The sequence below is a fragment of the Lissotriton vulgaris genome, chromosome 10, assembly GCF_964263255.1.
Source record: "Lissotriton vulgaris chromosome 10, aLisVul1.2, whole genome shotgun sequence".
Taxonomy (NCBI): domain Eukaryota; kingdom Metazoa; phylum Chordata; class Amphibia; order Caudata; family Salamandridae; genus Lissotriton; species Lissotriton vulgaris.
This window is the reverse complement of record NC_141698.1, coordinates 830,004,237-830,025,030: the sequence shown is the minus strand read 5'-3', so window position 1 is coordinate 830,025,030 and position 20,794 is coordinate 830,004,237. Positions and strand designations below refer to the sequence as shown.

Here is a 20,794-nt window from a genome sequence, read left to right as displayed (position 1 = left end):
ACACGTATTAAAAAGTCCTTTCTCCATTTTTAACCATTTTAAATGTGACAGCCAGTCGTATCGAGCACAGATCAACTTTGCATCTGTGAATAACAAACATACAGTGCCATCTACTGGCCTAACACTGTAAATTAAAAGAAAGACTAACATCGACAGCGTGATTAAAAATAACTTACATTCCGTTCCAAATAGCAATTATTTTATTATATTTACACTTTCATTTAAGTTTATTTATTTAAATATTGTCACTTAGATCTGGTTTATTAAGTCGTGGTTCATCTACAGTAGTGTTTAAGGTGGTCGTTGTTCATGTTAAGGTCATTGTTGAGGATTCGTTGCTTATTACACTTGTTGTTAGGGATTCGTTGTTAAGGCTGTTTCCCCAAGTAACATCTCCAGTTAAGTGTCCTTACGTCTCACAGTTGAAAAACCCGGCCTTTAGGGGATCAAAGTTCTTCCCTTTGTATCGATTACTGGACAGGGAAGAATTTTAGGACCCACCCTCCTAGGCAGGTTTTTGGGGCCCTTTAGAAGACTCAGGCTTCTTATCTTTGGGATTCTCAACCCCTTTCCCCATAGGAGGTTTTGTAACCCCTCTATTTTGGTCACCCCCAGTAGCTGTTTTTGTTATCCTAGTCTTGACCCAATGGTCTGCCTTGGGAACAAATTAGAACTAGCTCCACCAAATGCTGATGTAACTACTCATTTGTGCAATTACTTAAAATATGTTCTTTCATGAACAGATTGTAAACACCACTGAAATCAGCACATTATTTCCAGTTAACCAACCATCTAGAGTCTTGGCTGAGTAGTCAACTAAGTCAATCCAGGGCTGATTTTGGGTTTTGTGAGCCCCCCTGAATTCAATTCGATATTCCTCAGTTGTGAGTCCAAAGTCCTCAATCATAGTGTTCTACATGAGGTCATAAGACCCAGCATTTGCCCCTGTAATGGTCAGGATTCTGTCCCTGCAGTTACCAGAAAACAGTTCCCAAACTAGTGCCCCCAGTGCAACTTCTTCACTTTTCTCATTTCACAGGCCCCCTCAAAGGCTGTGAACCATTTGGTGATATCATTACCCTCTTCATATTTAGAGACAACCCACTTTGGGATTTTAGGATGATAAGATTGTTCTTTATCCTTATTTAGTAAATTGCTGCTAACATTGATCGGTGCTAAGCCCGTCTCTGCTCTCTCTTTCTCTAGAGCCAGAAGTCTGGTCTCCAGATCCAATCTTTTTGTACACCTTACTAAAAGGTTGGTCTCCTCATTGAGGCGGTCCTCAAGTCCTCAGGAGCACATGAGAGACTTGTGTGGGATCAAGGTACTATGAATTGTATTCTCCCTATGAAGTGGGCGGGGGATGGAAGGTTTCCTCATTCCCTCCATCTTCTCCCCCATCTGGGAGGTCTTCACCATTCTCAGTTGAAGTTTGCATAGAGACAATAACTCCCTAAATTCTAATAGGAGATAAGAGGTGAGGTGGAGCTCCTCAACCTGGTTCTATGCCATTGTTGTTATCTTCACTAACCGCTGGGTTCTTGATAAGAGATATTGTTAAAAAACAAACTTCTAACCGCTTTTACCCCTAACTAAAGTGAGTTAACCAAGGCCCTAACAAGACTTTAAGGGCCCGATGTAGGTAAATCTCATTTACCGACTCTAGAATACCGAATTTTACCGATTCGGTATTCTAGATTCGGTAAATGAGATATAGGAAATAATTTGGTAATTTTTACTGAAGGTATGATTTGGTAATTGAGGCCCATAAGAATCAATGTCAATTACCGAATCGGTAAATACCGATTCAGTAAAATTACCGAATTGTCAAGGGGGACAGGGTGTCACTTTGACACCCTGTTGCACCCCTGATTCTGGCTTGTGTTCGTTATTTACCACAAAATAATATTTTGAGGTAAATAACAAATTCTTAAGGGCCTGTGGCACTGTTTTCAGTGCCACCTACATCTAGATTTACCGAATCGGTAAATTTACCGATTCTGAAAAATGTAAGGCCCCTACATATCAAAAACCAAATACCGGTCGGTAACGGTATTTGGTGTCCTACATCGGGCCCTTAGTATTTTGGAAAAAATTCAAAAGTCAGAATTCTAAAGACAATTTAAGAGTTCTGTTGTGTGATCAGGTGTTGACCAAGTCAGTCCAACAAATGCAAAGTTGTATATCCCACCGGTGCCACCAAAGTAGGAAGCTGGCTCTGTATATACTACATCAAAATGAAGTATAGTGTGCACAGAGTCTAGTGTAACCCTAAATGTAGGCAGAGGTAAAAGTAGAAAGCACCTAACTCTCTATTTGTGGTAGTGTGGTCTGAGTTCAGTCTTTGATTGAGTGAAATATTTTGCTGCCTGAGTATGTAATACAAATACTTAACTCTACCCTCTGATAAAGCCTTACTGCTCGCCTCCACTACCACAAATAGAGAGTAAGGTGCTATCTACTTTTACCTCTGCCTACCTTAGGAAAGATATGGTGCTTTCCTATTCTTTCCCACTCACATGACGCTGCGGTGTGTGAAATATTATAACCTCTCACTCCAACTCACATTCTCTCTCATGCTCATTCCCACTCATACTCTAACTACTAACACAATAACACACACTCTCTAACTTTGGGCGCTGTTGCAACTGCACCTGCTGCACCATTGATAGCTACACAGATGACTCACTTCCACTCCCTCGCACACCTTCCAGTCAATAGCTTGTTCCAACATAATCATACATCTTCACACTCTCTCATACCCACTTTCACATATTCGTACACAGTCCCAAGTAAGGTAAGGCTGCATGTGATGCATTTTCCTCCCAAGCACAGCCAAGAGTTGCTAGGTTCTGACCTCTCACAGTAGGTCATTTCATGCTTCTTACCCTTTGCATTTTCTGGGCAGACATATAATAGATTGAAGAGGCAGATCAGAATGACACTGTGGGCACCTAGTGTGGAAATGTGTAATATTTTATTTAGCATAAAGCTGCAGCCATTTTGGCTGTGGTGTCCATTTTGTTTTCTTCGTAATTCTCGTCTGATCGTCTTCTTTCTGAGCTTGTGTTATCTATTTTAGTTAACCTCCTGACTCAACTAAAAGCAATGTACATGCTGAGAGTTTGTAGCTGCCAGTACGCCTGTTAACTGTCAATCATTTACTGATGCCATAAGCATTTCTGCTCCCCCTCCCACTTTGCTGACCACGTAGTTATTCATCTGCCCTTGTTTGCTGATAACTATTTCTAAAACTTGTTCTTCCTATTTCTGTTCACATGCTTACACTGCACAAAACCTATATAAAAGGGCACTGGTTTGTGAAGCCAGTGTAATACCTCCTGCAGCACTTGAGTGCTGTGTAGACATGGTTCCACTCATGAGTGATTAATAAACGTGTTATTTATTCCAACTCCAGTGCTGATCTCTATTTTGTTGGTCTCTAGACCTGTGGAAAAAAGGATGACCCTGCACCAGTGTATCCCTAAAAACGAACATTTCCACACAAACACTTCTCCCACCAAAGCTTAGTGATAGGCTGAACACTTAGAAGACACAAACAAGTTCTTGCATAGAGAAGGATGTTAATTACCCTGTAAGCATCTGCTCTTGGTATGTAGAGCGGTAGATTCACATACTTTGCATACTACTGCCATCTAGTGGTGGGTCCGGATGTTTGCAAGTGGTTATCTTCGAGAAAGCCTTTTCCAGTCACGAGGTAAGGGGACTCCTCCTTTCAGTGAAAATGTGCATGGGCATCAACTTCATTGTTAGATTGTTTTCCCACAAGAGGGTGAGATTGAAGCAAGTAAGTATAGTATAGAGGCCATGCGGATGTAATGAGAATAATGGGAACTGCAACAACCAACGGTGTCCGGGGAAGGCGCATGTAAATGAACAGCTCTACATGCTAAGAACAGATGTTTTTAGGGTAAGTAACCTAATCAGTTCGATGCATGTGTGCTGTAGATACACATGCTTATGCATAGACTGTATAGCAGTGTCCTCCAAAAGCGGTGGCTAACCAGTGGATGTTGCAGTTGATTGAAAAGGTGTTCTTAGGATTGCTTGTTGTACATTAGCTTGTTGATGTGCTAATACATCTGCTTAATAATGTTTGGTAAATGTGTGTGGAGTAGACCATGTAGCTGTTTTACATATGTCAGCTATGGGAATGTTGCCTAAAAAGGCCATAGATGCTCCTATTTTGTGTGTAGAATGTGCTCTAGGAGGTATAGTTAAAGATCTTTAAGCTTTAATATAGCAAGTAGGGATACATTTATTAATCCATCTAGAAATACCAGATTTGGAGATAGGATTACCTTTATGAGGTGGAGCAAACGCAACAAAAAATTGTTTTGCAGAAATCTTTGTTCGATTAATGTAGTATAATAGTGCTTTTTTGAAATCAAGTGTGTGTAAAGCCCTTTTTGCTACTGAATCAGGTTGAGTGAATAACACAGGTAACTCAACTGATTGGTTAATGTGAAAAGCAGGAACTAATTTTGGAAGTAATTTTGGGTTTGTATGAAAAACTTCTCTGTCTTTTTGAAGTCCATATGCAGTTGAAAGAAGGGTTCTTCCAAGGTTAATGACTGTAGCTCACCAACATGTCCTAATGACGTACTAGCAATTAGAAATGCAACCTTCCATGAAAGAAATTGTAGTGAACAATTGTGTAATGGCTCAAAAGGTGGGCCCATAAGTCTTGTGAGAACAATGTTCAGGTTCCAGACAGGTGTAGGTGGTACCCTGGGAAGTATTATTCTTTTAGGACCTTCCATACAACAACATGGCTCGACAAATCCACTCGCCTGCTCGCATTTGCGAGGTAGAATTAATGAGGATGATCTATTATAAGGTCCTACTCGCCCTTTCTGGTGAGCAGGAAGCCAAACTAACTTTTGGCCTCTGTCTTTTAAAACAGAGCAAATGTGACAAGATAACAGGATTTAAAGGTATTTTTATTGCTCACAAAGGGAGGGAGCAATAAAGATGCCTTTAAATCTCGTTATCTTGTCACTTTTGCTCCGTTTTCAGAGACGGAGGTCAAGTAGGTTGCAGTTAGGTCGAGGAGATTTTCCAAGGTACTAGACCTGCAGGACTAGTACAATTTGTTCGAATTTTTCGAGCCCTGATAAAAGCCTTAATTACTGGGACTTTAAATAAAGATAAGTGTTGTGTTTTGTAGATATGCAGCTACTGTTGCAAGGTGTAGTCGAATGGATGTGTAGGCTAATCCAACTCGCTGTAGATGCAAAATGTAACAAATAATGATTCGCATAGATGCATCTAGTGGATCAATAGTGTTATTATTACAATATATAAAACACATCTTTTCCACTTTGCCGCATAGCATGCTCTAGTGTTAGGTTTTCTTCCTTTTTAGGTCTCGTAGCGATACAGTGCGTCAGCACTGTACTCGCCGAGATCTTTTGTCACGGACTGTGCTTCCCAGGAGACAGCCTCGGCCACGCGCATTGCCTCTTCAAGGAGGCAATTTCTGCTGGCCACGCGCTCGCGAACGCGCTCAGCTGCTGTCTCCTGGGAAGCAGCAACACCACACTTGCATGCGCAGAAACAGCGACAGACACACACACGAGCGCTCATGCACGCACGCACCCACACATACAGAGAACCCCCGCCGTCGCATACACACACACACACACGTGCACCAAGCATCCCCCCCACCCCCTCCGCCGTCGCACACCCCCCACCCCTCCGCCGTCGCACACACAGACACACACACACATACAGGCATCCCCCCCCTTCCCCGCTCACCGGTCAACGGCCCTCCGGACTTGTGCAGCCTCCGACCGCGGGGCTCTCCCTCGGTGCTCCTCCAGGCACTCCATGGGCGCGGTGCTCCTCCAGGCACTCCGTGGGCGCGGGCTTCACAAAACGGAAGTCCCGCCCCACGATAGGTTTCGTTTTGTCAGTCCCGCCCCACGATAGGTTTCGCATGCAGCTCGTCTGTCTGCTGGGCCGGTGTCAGCGAGGTCAATAAATGAGTACTTATGTTATTAAAGTTGGAATCATGCAATAATCACAGGTAATTATTTATTGCGAAATAATCATAAAGTTGGGGATCGAGTTATTATTGCCGACATGTTTTATGTTTTGAATCTGATTAAAAACAAGCCCAGCAGGACACAGGCGCCCAGCACCCTCATGGTGGGGAGGAAGCCTCATTGCATAGCATAAAAATATGGCCCTGTATGTAGGACTTTAATAATGAGTTATTGACAAATAACATCTTTCTGAGTAATTACTGTTAGCGAGAGTGGCCTAGTGCTCATTTCATGCACCGTGAGTGGATGAAAGGCCGAGTAGACTTCCTGGGGCTAAGCCTGCTGGCTTCAAAGATCCCCGTGCGGTGCAGGCGCACACAGACCTTCACAGGACGGGTTGCGTGTGTCTCCCCTCGCAGACACACCGAGCCTCTGGTTCTTCACACGAGGGGAGGCAGCGACGCGCGCAGCACCGGGCTTTAACCGGCCATTAATGACCCAGCCGATCGATCATTCCGTATTAGTCATGAAAGTAACCGCCGTCAAATTGTTAATATATTCCATTAACATGTATGCTTTCGGTGTGGGGAGGGTGTGTGTCAGGCAGGCTGCTGTGCTGCGAGCCGGGGCAGTGCAGAGGGGAGGGAGACACAAAACAACACAACCCCGACACCGCATCCATGCGGGCCCTTCTCAGACATGGAGAGGGTACAGGGCAGACGAGAGGCCTCTGAGACTACAAGAGCCCCTCTGGAGAGGCAGCCAGAAGAAGGGACGCACCCCAGGAAAGGAATACAGGGAACGCTGGGGTAAACATTCATGAATACAAGAACAGCACAGAGACATCGGAGTTACATGACTGGGGGCTGTCGAGCTTTGTTAGTGGTTACTGAGGCACACGTGTTGCCACAGTTTCACATAGGCATCTTCCATGTGTGTAGGGTGTGGCATCTGTTACACAGGGATCCTTGTGTCTCTGATGGTGGAGCATGCGGGAGAGAAATTTTTGTGTCTCTGAAGGTGCCGCCTGCTTTATGCAGGAATCTTTGTTTCTGAGAGTGTATCCAGCATTCTTTTATAGAAACATTACATAACGCGTCGAGCACTGCCCGGCTCTGGTGTACACCCTCGTGTGGGAGTGATGGCCTGCGCGCATCCCTGTGTGACTTAGGAAAGGTGGCAAGACTGGCAGTTTATCGGGTTACTGACACACGGCGCAGCGCTACACAACACCACAATTCAAAGGTAGGCAATGGGCTTCTAAGGCAGACAGTCCCTCACCCAGAGGATTGTGTTACAGACACACCCCTTACCGCAGCCCTGTTGGCACTCCCGTGGTGTCTCTGCATGCCACCGGGCAAAAGATACTAGTGCCAGCCTAGAATGCAGGTAAATACGTTTTATGGCATTCATTTTAATGGACGGTGTTTACATAGTTTTGTTGTTTTGCTGAGTCAATGACCCCACACAGGGCAATCTATCTCTGTAACCTGTGGAAGTGACTGCAGGAATCTGTCCTGGTGCCAGAACAGGCGGATTACACTGTCCAGAGGCAGGGCGGAGGGACTTCACCAGAGAAAGCCTTCTGAAGCTCATTAAACACTTCTTCTGAGCCCCTTGTATGTTTCTTAAAACTTCGCTGCTTCTCAGAAAATATGCACGGCTGTGCCAAGATAGGTAAAGAGCTATGTCAATAATTGTTTGCATGCTGCCCGTCGGATATGAACTTCAATGGAAACTAGAGTGTTTCTGTACCACTGTGTCAGGAAACAAAATGACCCCAAAATAAAAGAGTTTCTATATTAGTGCAGTTCCAAGGAATAACAGGCACTCTTTCCACCTCAATGCAGGCCAAGTCTGCCAGCGAATAAGATGTGTGGGGCGGGGGCATGTGGCGGGCAAAGGTGGCGCAGATTATAGATGGTCGTGGAAGGCCCTAGGACCTCCACAATTGAGGAGCTGTGCCTTTTATGCTGACTAAACGCATGGTACAAGAGCATGTGGCACGTGCCCCCCCCCAGAACACAGAAGGTGATCCCACCGCTGCATCGGAGTGCGCCAAACCTTACAAGCAAATCACAGCACCTACACTGCAGCACCCAATAACAAGCATTGGTGCCAGGAAATAAGGGTTAATCAGTGCCAGCCCGGCATACTAAATAACCCCAGGCATTCGTGCTCTCCAGTATTGCAGGAACCATTCAACGTATTTATTTATTTAGAGAGTTTTTTATAGCGCCAACATAACCCTTGCGGGTATCAGAGCGCTTTACAATAGACCAGAGATAAATAGAATAAAAAATATCAAAGTCACTAACCAATAATGGATGCGGCTGCACCCCTGAGAAGGGAGGGTTCCTATGCATTCCTCTGTGCACCTGTACACTCCCTGTCTCTTTCGTGCTGTGCACATCCATGTCCCTCCCCATCCGCGCTTGCACCTCTCGGCTTCTCTTGTGTGCATCCCTCTGCCTCCCCGTGCCCTGCGTTTATGCTTACCTCTGCGCTTCCATTGTTTCATGTGTGCACGTCCCTGCTTCCTTGTGTGTGCACACCTCTATCCCTTCTCTCTTTGTGCATGCTTCTGTCATAAGAACGGACGTGGTACAGGTAGGCTGTTTTTTATTTATTTATTAGTTTTCACTTTTATATAGCGCAAACTTTACCCGCAGGTATCCGAGCGCTTTAAATCAGCATGCTTATAAAAAGCAAGACTAGCACTCTATATTACTGCCAACTTAGCTTAGCATAAGCAACAGCTAACTACTCACAAACAATGTTTATATACCAATTGCAAATGTAAAAAAATTAATGCAAAGCATTGTCATTTACAATGCCAGTAACTCAAACTTTAATGCTGCGAGACCTATTGCATTGCAAATGCTTGTTTAAGCATTGTCATACAATCTGGTGGAAGATTTAGGTATCCAAACTCTATGACTTCAGGAGCCAGATTGCTAGGTTGAGCACCTTGGGGTTTGGATGCCAGATTTCTCTATGGTTCTGTGTGAGAAGGTTGGAAGTAAGGTGCAATTTTTGGTGTGGACTACCGACAGGTCTAGTAGTGTGGTGAACCATGGTTGACGAGCCCATGTGGGAGCCACTAGGATTAGTGTGAGTGAAGTCGGAGTTTCCAAACTAGAAATGGAAGAAGAGGGAGAGGCGGAAAAGCATAAGCAAATATCCCTGACCAGTTCATCCATAGGGAATTGCCTTGGGATAGATGGTGTGGGAATCTGGAGGGGGAAGGTTGGGCATTTTGAGTTCTGTGCTGTGGCAAAGAGGTCTACCTGTGAAAATCCCCATTTTTGGAAGTATGGAAGGAGAAAATGGGGATGAAGTTCCCACTCATGCACTTGTTACCGCATCCTGCTGAGGAGGTCAGCAAATTGCCTGGAAGGTGTTCTGCTAGAAGATTATTTTGTGATGTATTGCCAAGCGCCAAATATTCTGAGAGAGGCGTGACAACTGTAGAGTGTGTGTACCCCCCACTTTTGTACATAGCACATGGCTGTCATATTGTCTTTCTGACTAGGACAACTGTCCCTATTAGGTGAGGCTGAAAAACTTTTAGAGCTAGTAGAAGCTCCAAGGAATTTATATTGAGACGTCTCAGTTTGGTGTCCCAAGAGCCTTGAATTGTTAAATGATGGAGATGGGAACCCCAACCTGTGAGAGAGGCATCTACTGTTAGCACGACTTGTGGAATGGGGTTGATGAAAGGCCGCCCTTTTGATAGGTTTTGTGTGTTCCACCACTGCAGAAAACGATCAGTGTGGCTGTCTACCAACTCTAGATCTGTTAATTGACCCTGTGATTGATTCCACTGACGTGCTAAACATTCCTGTAGAGGACGCATATATAATCTTGCGTGCTGCACTATTTCAATGCATGATGCAATCATTCCTAACAGTTGCATGTAAGTTCTTACTGTTACGTATTGGTTGTTTTGAAACTGTAGTAATAAAGTTTGAAAGATGTGAATTCTGGCTGTACTGGGCGAGGCTAGAGCTTAGTGTTGGGTTAGAGTGTTAGTGTTTAGCGTTGCTCCCAGATATGTTTGTTGCTGTGATGTTTGAAGCTGGGATTTTTGTGCATGGACTGTAAATCCCAATTGATGGAGAAGGTTTATGGTATTTTGAATGTATCGTAGAGACTTTGTGTGTTGGCTTTGATAAACCAATCCTCCAGATATGGGAAGATATGAATTTGTTGTATTCTGAGGTGAGCTGCTACTCTGTTAGACATTTTGTGAATACTCTTGTGCAGTAGTTTCCCCAAATGGAAGCACTTTGAATTGATAATACTTTCCCGTTATCACAAATCTGAGATATTTGCGATTTGCTGGGTGGATAGGAATATGGAAGTATGCATCCTTTAAGTCTAGTGTGGGACAAAGTGTGGACACAAAGTCACCTTGTTGTAGAAGTGTTGAAGGGTGTTCATATGGAAGTGCTCCGGCAGTATGTAAAGGTTTAACGGTCTGAAAACTAAGATTGGTCATATAGACCCATCTTTTGGGAGGAATTAGGAAGTTAAGTTTCTTAGAAGAGCTTGTACTTCTTGTTTAAGAAGCTGTTGGTGTAGCAAGAGTTTAGGAATGAAAGATGGAATATTGGGAGGATTCCTGGTAAGCTCAGGCAATAACTATGTTGGATAATATCCAAACCCCATCTGTCTGTTTTTATTGATTGCCAAATGGGAAGAAACTGTTGTAAACTTCCCCCGACTGGTGACAAATGGGTCGGGGGAAGTGGTAGCAAGTCACCACTTTGTTAGAGGGCTGGGAGGTAAGTGTTGGAATACCCCTACCTTTTAAATTGTTTCCTCTTTATCCACCCTTGTAGAACGCTCTAGAGGGAGATGACAGTGTTTGTGTCTTGTATAAAGAAGTGGCTGCATCTGGGGTGTTGAGACTTAAATTTGTAGCCTCCTCTGTAAAAGGAGCGACAAAGGGAACATCTGTTTAAGGGAGATTGAAGTGCTCCCATGGACTTTGCTACTTCTGTATCCTTTTTCATGTTTTCTAGGGACTGATCTATTTGAAGCCCAAAGAGGTGTTCCTTATCAAAATGTGCATTATGAATGGTTTGTTGTACCTCAGGTTTGAAACCAGAAATTCTGAGCCATGCATGTCTTCTAATCATAATGCTAGTGTTGATTTCTTGAGCTGCAGTATATGCAGCATCTAATTAACACCTGATTGAGGAATTTGAAATGTTTCCCTTCTTGTACTATTTCTTGCTCCCTCTTTTTGTGTTCTTCATGGAAATATGTTAATAGTTCTTCCATTTCATACCAGTAAGCTCTATCATATATGGATAAGAGTCCTTGTGGATTATCTATACGCCAATGGCTGGCTGCTCTTTTCCCTGATGCATCTTTCAGTTTGAATTCTTTACCTGGAGGTGGAGCCTCCCCTGATGTTTGTGAATTTGCTCTTTTACAGGCATTAGACACTACTAAGGAACTAAGGAATCCAAAGGCAACTGACCCCTAATGAAAACTGGGTCAGAGGGAGGGGGGTTATAGTTCTTGTCTACTCTAGGTGTTCATATTGGTGCTCTAACTGGGTCTTTAAAAATATCTTTAGTGTGCCTTAACATACCGTTAAGCAGAGGCAACGTGTGTGGTTTTGTGTGAACTTCCTAAGGTATCAAATAGGAAATCTTCTTCCATTGCCTCCTTATGTAACGGCACTCAACGGTAATTGAGGAGAAGTGTGGCTCACGGTGTGGAGAAGTGTGGCTCACGGTGTAGAGCAGGCAGACCCGGAAGCTGAGGTCAGACCCGGGACCAGGGTTCAATTCCCGACGCGGCAGGGTCTTGAGCTTAAATGTCCACGGACTCGATAATTCTCGCTTCGGTGCCTGGTCTAATCATGGGTTCTCACTCTGCAACTCTGGGCATTAGCTTGCTTAATCTCCACAACGGCCCCCCTGCGGCGGGATGCCTGGCTTTCACCTTGGGGATGCCCTGTAGGGGCTATCTCACAGGGAAAAGCCAGGACGGGTTCCCAAGGCAAGCGCTGGGAAACCTCCGGGTAGCTGTGCGCTCAATAAATGCAATAATAATAATAATAATAATAATAATTAGCTGATCTAGCAATTCATTCTTGATGTGCAGTATTTTCATCAGGAGGGGAAGGTTTGCTGGATATAGATCAGGGTCTGTATCCTGAGGTAGATCTATATTGTAGTCATCCCATGGATCTGGTGGTGGCTGATTATCATGGTCATCCTCCTCCTCTAGATCAGGATTTGTGTTAGGAGATCCCAATGGTGTAATGTGTAAAGTATTTGTATCTGGCATTGGTGAATAAGCTGGAGGTGTCTGGGGAATTGAAACGGCAACCGATTAACGGTTTAGAATCGGAGCGCCGCAATGCACGTCTGAACCCGATAGTGGAAAGAAAACGATCGAAGAATGGAGTTGATGCACATGTGCACAATCACCGAAAGGAGGAGTCACCCTCCCTACTGACTGGAAAAGACTTCTTCAAAGAAAAACAACACGCAAACATCCGGACCCAACACTAGATGGCAGGAGAATGCAAAGCATATATACCTCCAGCACATATGCCACGAACAAGTAGGTTCTTATGCATATAAAGACACAAACAGACCTCCTCATCTTGGAGAGCTGAACTCACTCCTCTACAGATAGAGCTGAGCTCTACCACAGATGCAGCCAATCACCTGCACATATAGAGCAGAGACTGTGTACAAATGTATTTCATTGAGCTGGAGCAGAGTTCCTGCGTTTATAGCTCTGTGACCCTGGGCAGACAGAGCTGAGCTTATCCAAGTGTGCAGCTGAGCTCCAATACAGACGGTGCTGAGCCCCAGTGCAGACAGTGAGCCAGTTCACAGGCAGAGCTGAGCTCTGTCGGCATTCATTCTTATAGTCATAAAGACGAGGGTTCTATGGGGACTGAGAAAACTGGACCAGCTAATATTCTGTAGGAGGATAACACATCGCTCATCCTGGTTAATCTTCCACTTGGCCTGTTGCTGTTAGGGAGTGGGGAGAAGAAGGTGGGAGGAAGGATGACAGTGAGAGAGAAGGGATTGAGATAAGCGATTGATGAGAGAGAGAGCTAGAGAGAGAGCTAGAGAGAAGGTACACAGTAGTGAAAGAGAATTAAGCATGTGCGAGGATATAGACAGAAAGGTGGGAAAGAGGAGAAAGAAATGAGAGGAGAGTGACTGAAATGGAAAAGAACAGAGACTGAGTGTGGAAGGGGCGGCATCAGATTGAGATATATGAACACCACCACAACAATGATGCTAAAGCAAATTGTATTTTATGATATGTTAAGGGTATTTGTAAAGTGCGCCACTCACCCCAGAGGGAATCCTGGTGCTGAGAAAGCAGGGGTTAGGTCGGCTGAGACTGGGCCTTGTCCAGGTGAAGAGCCATGTTTTCAGTTTCTTGCACAGATCACGTATGAGATGGCAGCTCTGTGACTCTGGTTCTTTGTATGTGGAAGACATGTGTGAGCAGGAGTCTGGCTGACCAGAGGTTGTATTGAAGTTAATACAGCTGTTGAGGTAGGTGGGACAGAGGTTGTACAGGAATTTGTATCTGTTTGCAAGAGGTTTTAAGAGTGTTGGTTAGTGAACAGGGAGCCTGGGAAGGTTTTTGAGGAGCGGGGTCATGTGAACGCAGAAGAAAGCCTGATGTGGATTTAATGTGCTAAAGAACTGCTAGGCACATAGGTCTTGTGCATGCATTAGCTCCTTAAACCAGACCTACTGGCCTTCCAAATGCGTATTCTTATATGGTCTCTGCCCCCATTGTGCAAAATGGTAGCCCCACCACCACTGTTTAGTACTAGTCCCCCAGGAAGTTTGGGTCTGTTTGCGCCCCTCTCAAGGCTTATTCGACCACTTAGCAATAGAACTCCTAACTGAAAATACTATCAAAGTAAATGAGTGGGGCATTATGTGGCAAGTAAAAGTAAGAGGCACTATCAGACAAAACGCTGATAGACTACTTAAAGAGAGAATTAGTTCCAGTTTAATCTGTGGTCAGTGTCGACTGCAATCATGCTTTGGGAGGCTTTTATACCTCGGTTAAGGGGGAAAGATGATGGGTTGGCTCAGGAACGAATAAAGGATAAGACTGGCAAACTTGAAAATACATTAATTGAACTAGTACCTGTGGCACAAGGGAGAATCCTATATCATTTATTTTCCAAAAAAGCTCAAACTAAACAAGAGGAGGTTGACAATATGTGGGTGACAATGCAGGGCTCCCCATGTACATGGATATTTATCGATAGTGCAGGCCTATGAATATTCATCCCTGTTGAAAGTCCGGATAAGGGACCTGTATTGACAAAACAAGCATCAACATGGATAAGGAATATTGGCTGTCCCTTTGGCTTTTGGATTCTTTTACATTATGAATTGAAAAGTGACAGTAAATACGAAGGACCTGGGTCTTATTGTCCAGAAAACCCGATCAACTTTGAAAACTGTAGTATGCTGAACATGCTTACAAATGTTGAAATCCGGCCCTTAAGAATATGTTTGGAACCATTGGATTGTTGGACACTGATTGAGTGGACCAAGACAAAAGATATTCCTGCCCTGACGAAGTTCCATTGCGAACGAAACGCGTTGGCTGATGTCCAATATTTTAAATTGAAAATTCAATAAAGAATATATTTTGGAATATATACGGAATTTTCTGACTTCATCCTGGTGCACAGTTCCTCTTCTTTTGAATCTATCTGGTTTCCAGTGGAGTAAAAGTGCGGCGTACTCCGGATGTTTTTGCACAGACATTTACGAATTTGTTTATTTAAGAAACTGAGGTGCTGAGCCTTCGGTCAGCCGCACTTTGTCTTTCTAATTGTCTATGAATATTTATCACCTCCAATCAACGTTACTAGAGGATTTTGCTTTGGGAAAGATTTGACATTTTAAAACCAGAGCATATTGAACAGGAGGCCTGTTTAACAGACCTCAGCCTCCAAAAGCAGATAAATCTGGAGGTACACTGCAGGAAGACGTTAATTATGCTGCGCTGCATCAACAATTACCCACTGGGTATTTAATAGCATTATATTAAACACTGTGTGTGTTTTTTGGATGCTAGATTTGTAACATGAACTACTAGAAGTGCTTAATTCCTTCTAGGCGCATCTAATTTCTCTCTCTTGTGCATTTGTGCCTTTACAAGTAAGGAAAGATCGGTTAGTTGGTCATTTCCAAGCATAGTGAAGACAACAACTCAAGGTACAGTTGAAGAAAATAACCTACGTAGCCAAACAAAATCAGTCATTGAATCTTGTTTACAGAAGAACATCTGTAATCTGCAATTAAAGATAACCATTTATCAATGCATTTTATTTTCATTCCTTATTATGGCATACACTGATTGAACAGAAATTCAACAGACGCTAACCTATATCTTCAGACTGGTTGTAAGAAGGGTTTGATGATCTGAAAACAGAAGCAATAAAGACTGTCACAAAGGAATTTTGCCAGCACATTTCAACAAATTACGTGTACCTACCTACAGTGATGAGCTCTGTCTGGTTTGATGCTGCAGCATTTTGGACATTTGTAAACTACCTGGCCTGGCTTTAATTGCAAACTCTCAATGAATTCTTTTGTAGCATTTCCTTTCGGTACTGCACCCTGAAAATCAAAGCAAAGGGAGGAGAAGCATAAAAGGTACGAAGATGTATCTCCTATTGATCAAACAAACATGATGATTTGATGGTCTGAAAAAACTAGCTCAAAAAATAATATGAGAAAGAAACCACGGATAGAAAGCATTTACCTTTAAAGAATAATATGCACGTCAAGGCAAACAACTGGTCACCCAGGTGATGAACAGTTTGGGCATAAATCTAATACCCGATTCCTGTTCCTGTTAAATTGTTTGATACCAGTTAAATGTATGCGAGTTTTATCTTTAATTTGGTCTGAAAGTCTGATTAGAATAGGCATGATACCCTAGGCACTAACATTATTAGCAGATGCTGTGAAAGCGATAAGAGCAAGGAATGTCATTGCACAGTTTAAAAATTCTAATGTAAGAAACACTTCACACAGATCTGGAAAAAGGGAAAATGTAGAATGTAGAATGACCAGTCTACTGAAAAAGCATTCCCAAGTGCAGATATTATAGGGGACCAGGATGCAAGATCCAGAGATAAAGTGTGTGCTCTAGGCTGTGCGAGATGGCAGTCATGAGAATCGTTGTTATACTTATGTCACGGTTTCCTGCATGCTATGTGTGTTATAAGACTTCTCTACCTTTGACAGCTGGTCATTCTGAATCAGAGTTGAGCACTGTGCCAACCAACTCCCGGTGGAGCTTAAATAGTACAACTTTACATAACTTTGACTATGGAATAAAGCACCATTTTGTACATGTATCACTTGGTGACTGGATCTCCTTTTTCTCCAACTTTGCGTACTCCAAACAAAGTCGACTGTTCGACTGTCAATGCAGTGTGGTAGAGTCCTGACATTTTCACTAGATGAAGCTGGAAGGGTAAACCCATTACTCTTTACTCTCAAAACAAAAAATACCGAGTATTCTATCCTGTTTCAGACCACTATTGGTAAGAGAAAACAGCACTTTTAACTTGCATATATTATGTAGTAAGTATGGAAAAAGTTAATTGTATTATCTAGTGCCCTCAAAGATGCGTACAAACGTTTTGTAATGCATCATCACCACAAGAAACATCTCAGCTTTGTTGCAGGAGAGATTTGCTGGAAGTTCAGTATATTACAGTTTGAAATAAAGTAAGTCGACAGTTTTTTCACCAGTTGCCTAGTGATAGTTGAAGAAAATCTCTGAATGGATGTCATTAATGTTAATTAGCATGTGGCTGCGCAACTAGACAGATCAGCTTTTGAAGAAGGTGATTATGGGCCTTTTCCGCAATCCTGTGAACTTGAGTTAGCATAGATAGTAGTCATCAATCACAGTGATGCCTGTTTTATGGGGGTTGACGTAAAATTGGGGAAGATCATTGCCGTCTCATCAGAAAAGAAGACTGTATCATTCAGTAATGACGTCCTTAATATTTCCTTCTTTCCTTGTGGATGAAGCCACTAGAAGATGACCCCGACTGACAACTATTGGATTTCACAACAATAGAAATAGGAGGAAGTTCGGTTCTTGTATCAGCAACAAAATCGTCACACTGGTTAAATTGCAACATTCATTAGAGGAGGGATGAGGTGCTCTCAGCCACTGCTGGGCTTGATCACAATAACCAAAATTATGTTACCATGTGGAGGTACATAAACAGATACAGGAGCAAAGCAAAGGAAATTGTAAATAATGATGGATTTGTTTACATTGATGAGCTTGACGTTAAAAGAAGTCCAGTTAGCGCTTCTATCATATGATTCAAAGGTTCACAACAAAAGAGACAGATTCAGATGGCCAACAGGAGAGCGATGTAGCTCATTCCTAGACTAGTTTTATCAAGAACTGCTCAAAGGAAATAACTCCTTTTTAAAAAGGGGAAAAATTGCATTCAGGACATCTTTGAACCATGGTCAATAACATTTCAATATGTTGCCAAAGTGAGATAGGTTTGGCCCCTAGGATATGACGCACTGCGCGCAACTCATCAACATGTTGTATACTTATGTACAATGCATTGACATTTATAGTAATAAGCATATTATCACTTTCCCATGGCGAGTCAGATCTTTCTAAGGAAATCACCCATGTCTCAAGGATATAATGGCAGGTGTTTTAATAAGTTCTGCGAAGGAGGCACAACAGGTCCAACGCCGGTGCTGGCCAGAAATCCTGGCCAACCCCTTGCCACTTCAATAACCTTGAAGCTTAACCAACCTAAAACTAGCGTGATCTTGAGAAGGGAATCCCCCTCTCACAGTTAGATACACTTTAGGGCGTGTAGACACATAGACTACACTACACACCCCCTAATTTTAACTACACACACATTTTAATTGTCCTGAAGAAAGCCAGAATATTGATAAGGCACTGGCTGAAACATGTTGACACATTAAGGACGTAGGAGGTCGTAACCCGCCTCTAACGTCCCACAGCCTTATTTTTAACCGCTGACGGAGGCCCATTTAATAAAGTCTCCTCAGCCTCTGGGACCCCCGCCAAGCCGTTTTAAACTCACGAACTTATCACCCTTCACCGCACACACAGTGACATACCTGCTCCGCTGTAATCAGGCGTCGTAGCACACCCGGGACACGCTAGGTGTCACTGGGTGGGCCCGATGATGAAGCATGCCACCAACTAGGTTGGTGGGTGAGGGCTTTCTAAAGACACCCAGCAGGTGCCACCACCAATTGACAAAACAATACTGAGTCGCCATGATGGTTATAATATTAATGTCATGCTAACCCCATTCCTAGCTAGTCTCTTTTTGATTAATTGAGGTGTTTTAATAAGTCACATAAAAAGAAATCCACATATTTTGACTTGTTCTCAAACGCCTTCCAAATGTCGAAATAATTGGAAAACACGCGGGATTATCCCTGTCTTTATGGATACAATTGTAAAGCTCGGGTGGATAAACTGTATACATATCATATGCAATTTAGGCAATGTACTACAATGAATATGTTAAGCAATATGAAATTGACAATTGACTAAAGTCTTGTTTGTTATGAGGTCGCATGCCACACTTGTTGCAAATTCACATGCAAAACGGTGCCTCACTATCAGTGAGCAGGGCTGCAGGACAGCCAAAACTTGTCGGATGGGTATTTTGACAGCATGTCAATAAAACCGAAGCTGTATTAACACCTGTATGGCTGCCATCCTTCATGAATCATCAGTGCTTTTACGATACTTGGAAGAGGGTGAAAAGGATTCTCCGTAGAGGTTGCGGACTTTGCTTGTGCCGATGCACCCTTCGATTTTGGTGTGCACCGGAAGCCAGCAGTAATTGGTATATAATAGTATTCATCAAACCTATCTCTTCCCTAAAACCCTACACGCCAGCTACACCACCCGCAGTAACAAATGCTGATGATGTGGGAAATCAGAGGTGACATTTATGCATATGATGTGGTCCTTCCCCTCCCTAAGGGGAAGCGATAGTGAAAGATGTCAACAGAGCCACCAGGTGGAGCACTCCTTTTAAATTGAAACAAATACTATTGGACTGGAACCATTCTCCCTCCCGGAAGAAACTCGGCAGGAAATGTATCCTGCTTTGTCTACAAGCCGCTAAGTGTGAGATTGCTAACCAGTGGCTGAGCTTGGATCTCACAAAACATGCAGACTGGCTAGGGACGTTGCAGAATGGGCAACAGCTGAAGATATTCGTATGATGCATGTTCGCAGAGACAACAAGCTAATGGAAGACCTGCAGGCATGGGCAGCCATGCTGTCTGACCTTAAAGGACCCACAGAGGACTCCCCCGCAGAAAGCAGTCCTCAAGCCAGGGGCCCAAAGATTAAACACCTTCTTACCCCATCCTCCTTTCACTTATTCCTTTAAATGCCAACTCTTGATACACCCACAAGCAGTAAACTCTAGCTATCTCTGAAGTGACTCATCACAGGAGCAGCAAAGGGAAGTGGGGTCCTGCTGGGGTGTAACTGTTTTATTGATCTTGAGATTAACATGTCGGAATGTTTTTCACCCAGATAATGGATGTAAAATTGTCTAGCCTCCAAATAAATCTCAATAAATATAACAAAAATAATTTTAAAAAACATTGGTGATCCCTTTTCACCACAAATACTATCCTTGGTGAGCAGCACTCAATTCAGTATCTTTAAATCACATACCTTGCATACTCCAAAGCAAGCAGCATGAACAGAACACAGGCACAAATCTAACATTCACTTTAGTGAGAAGGTAGAAAACAACCCTTCTGATGAGTCCCACAACATGGAAACTGGTTATGCATACTGAACTGATTTGCATGGAAGTTTTCATCCACTAAGAAGTCTAATGGCTTCACTTTGGGGAGTTGGGGATGGGGCTGGAGGGGGTTTGCTCACACGTGCTGATGGGCCAGAGGGAAATATCCAGTGTTGTCCGTTTCTACAGAGGATCTTTATTTCGGTTTTGATTGCATTTATGTTTAAGTAGTTATCTCCAATCCACTGGATAGTCAGGAAGGACAAAGGCCACCAGATATACTGTTCAACAAGAGCTCCTCCACCTCTCATTGTGATGAAAGTTTAACAGGGTTAGCTGTCTGCTGTTGGAATAAATACATCAGTTGCTCCGTTGCATTTTAGCTAGCTTTAATAGTATATGTATCCTAGATTTAAGTGAAAAAAGAAGGGACTATTGTGGCTGGGCGGTTAAGGTGCAGTAATACGTTAAACAAAATAAACAATTTTTTGGGAGCACTGAAGGCTTCGGAATTACAAGACCGTAAAAGGCCGTTTTTTGGAATGTGTTAAAGTTTACCATGCATTTTTACTATGACTTATAGTTTGTACCATCATCATATCCTGTAGGTTTTCTGCCATTCACGTTCAAGTTGTCTTGGGAGTATTTTCGCTGTCCTGAAGGTCTCACCACTTGTTACACAGACACATAAGTCTCTATCCTGGTAGTCTGGACGGAATAAGGTTTTCCAGAATTTACCGGAACTTTTTAGTAAAGTTCTGTTGCTAGTTTTGAGATCAGGGTGGGGGGGGGGGATTTGGGGGGGGGTTCAATGAGCAGCCGAAGTGAAAAGTCGTAGAATGTACATTCCAGGTTCAATTTACTCCATACAGCACATTGGGATTATTACTGCTTACAGACTCCTTTCCCCTCTTCGCTGTTGTGCTGAGTGGTC

General features: G+C 43.3%; 1 protein-coding gene across 3 annotated transcripts in view; it reads right to left on the bottom strand.

Moving 5' to 3' along the window:
- The window catches only part of ZDHHC3 (zDHHC palmitoyltransferase 3), a 134,802-nt gene that overhangs the window by 71,365 nt on the left and 42,643 nt on the right, over window positions 1–20,794 (bottom strand). For all 3 annotated transcript variants that reach the window (XR_015300712.1, XM_086941755.1, XM_086941756.1), the window contains exon 3: window positions 15,540–15,664. Coding sequence is in view for 2 of the 3 variants with exons in the window: in XM_086941755.1 (XP_086797881.1) it covers window positions 15,540–15,664 (125 nt within the window). In the remaining variant the exon portion in view is untranslated. The remainder of the gene's footprint in view (window positions 1–15,539; window positions 15,665–20,794) is intronic.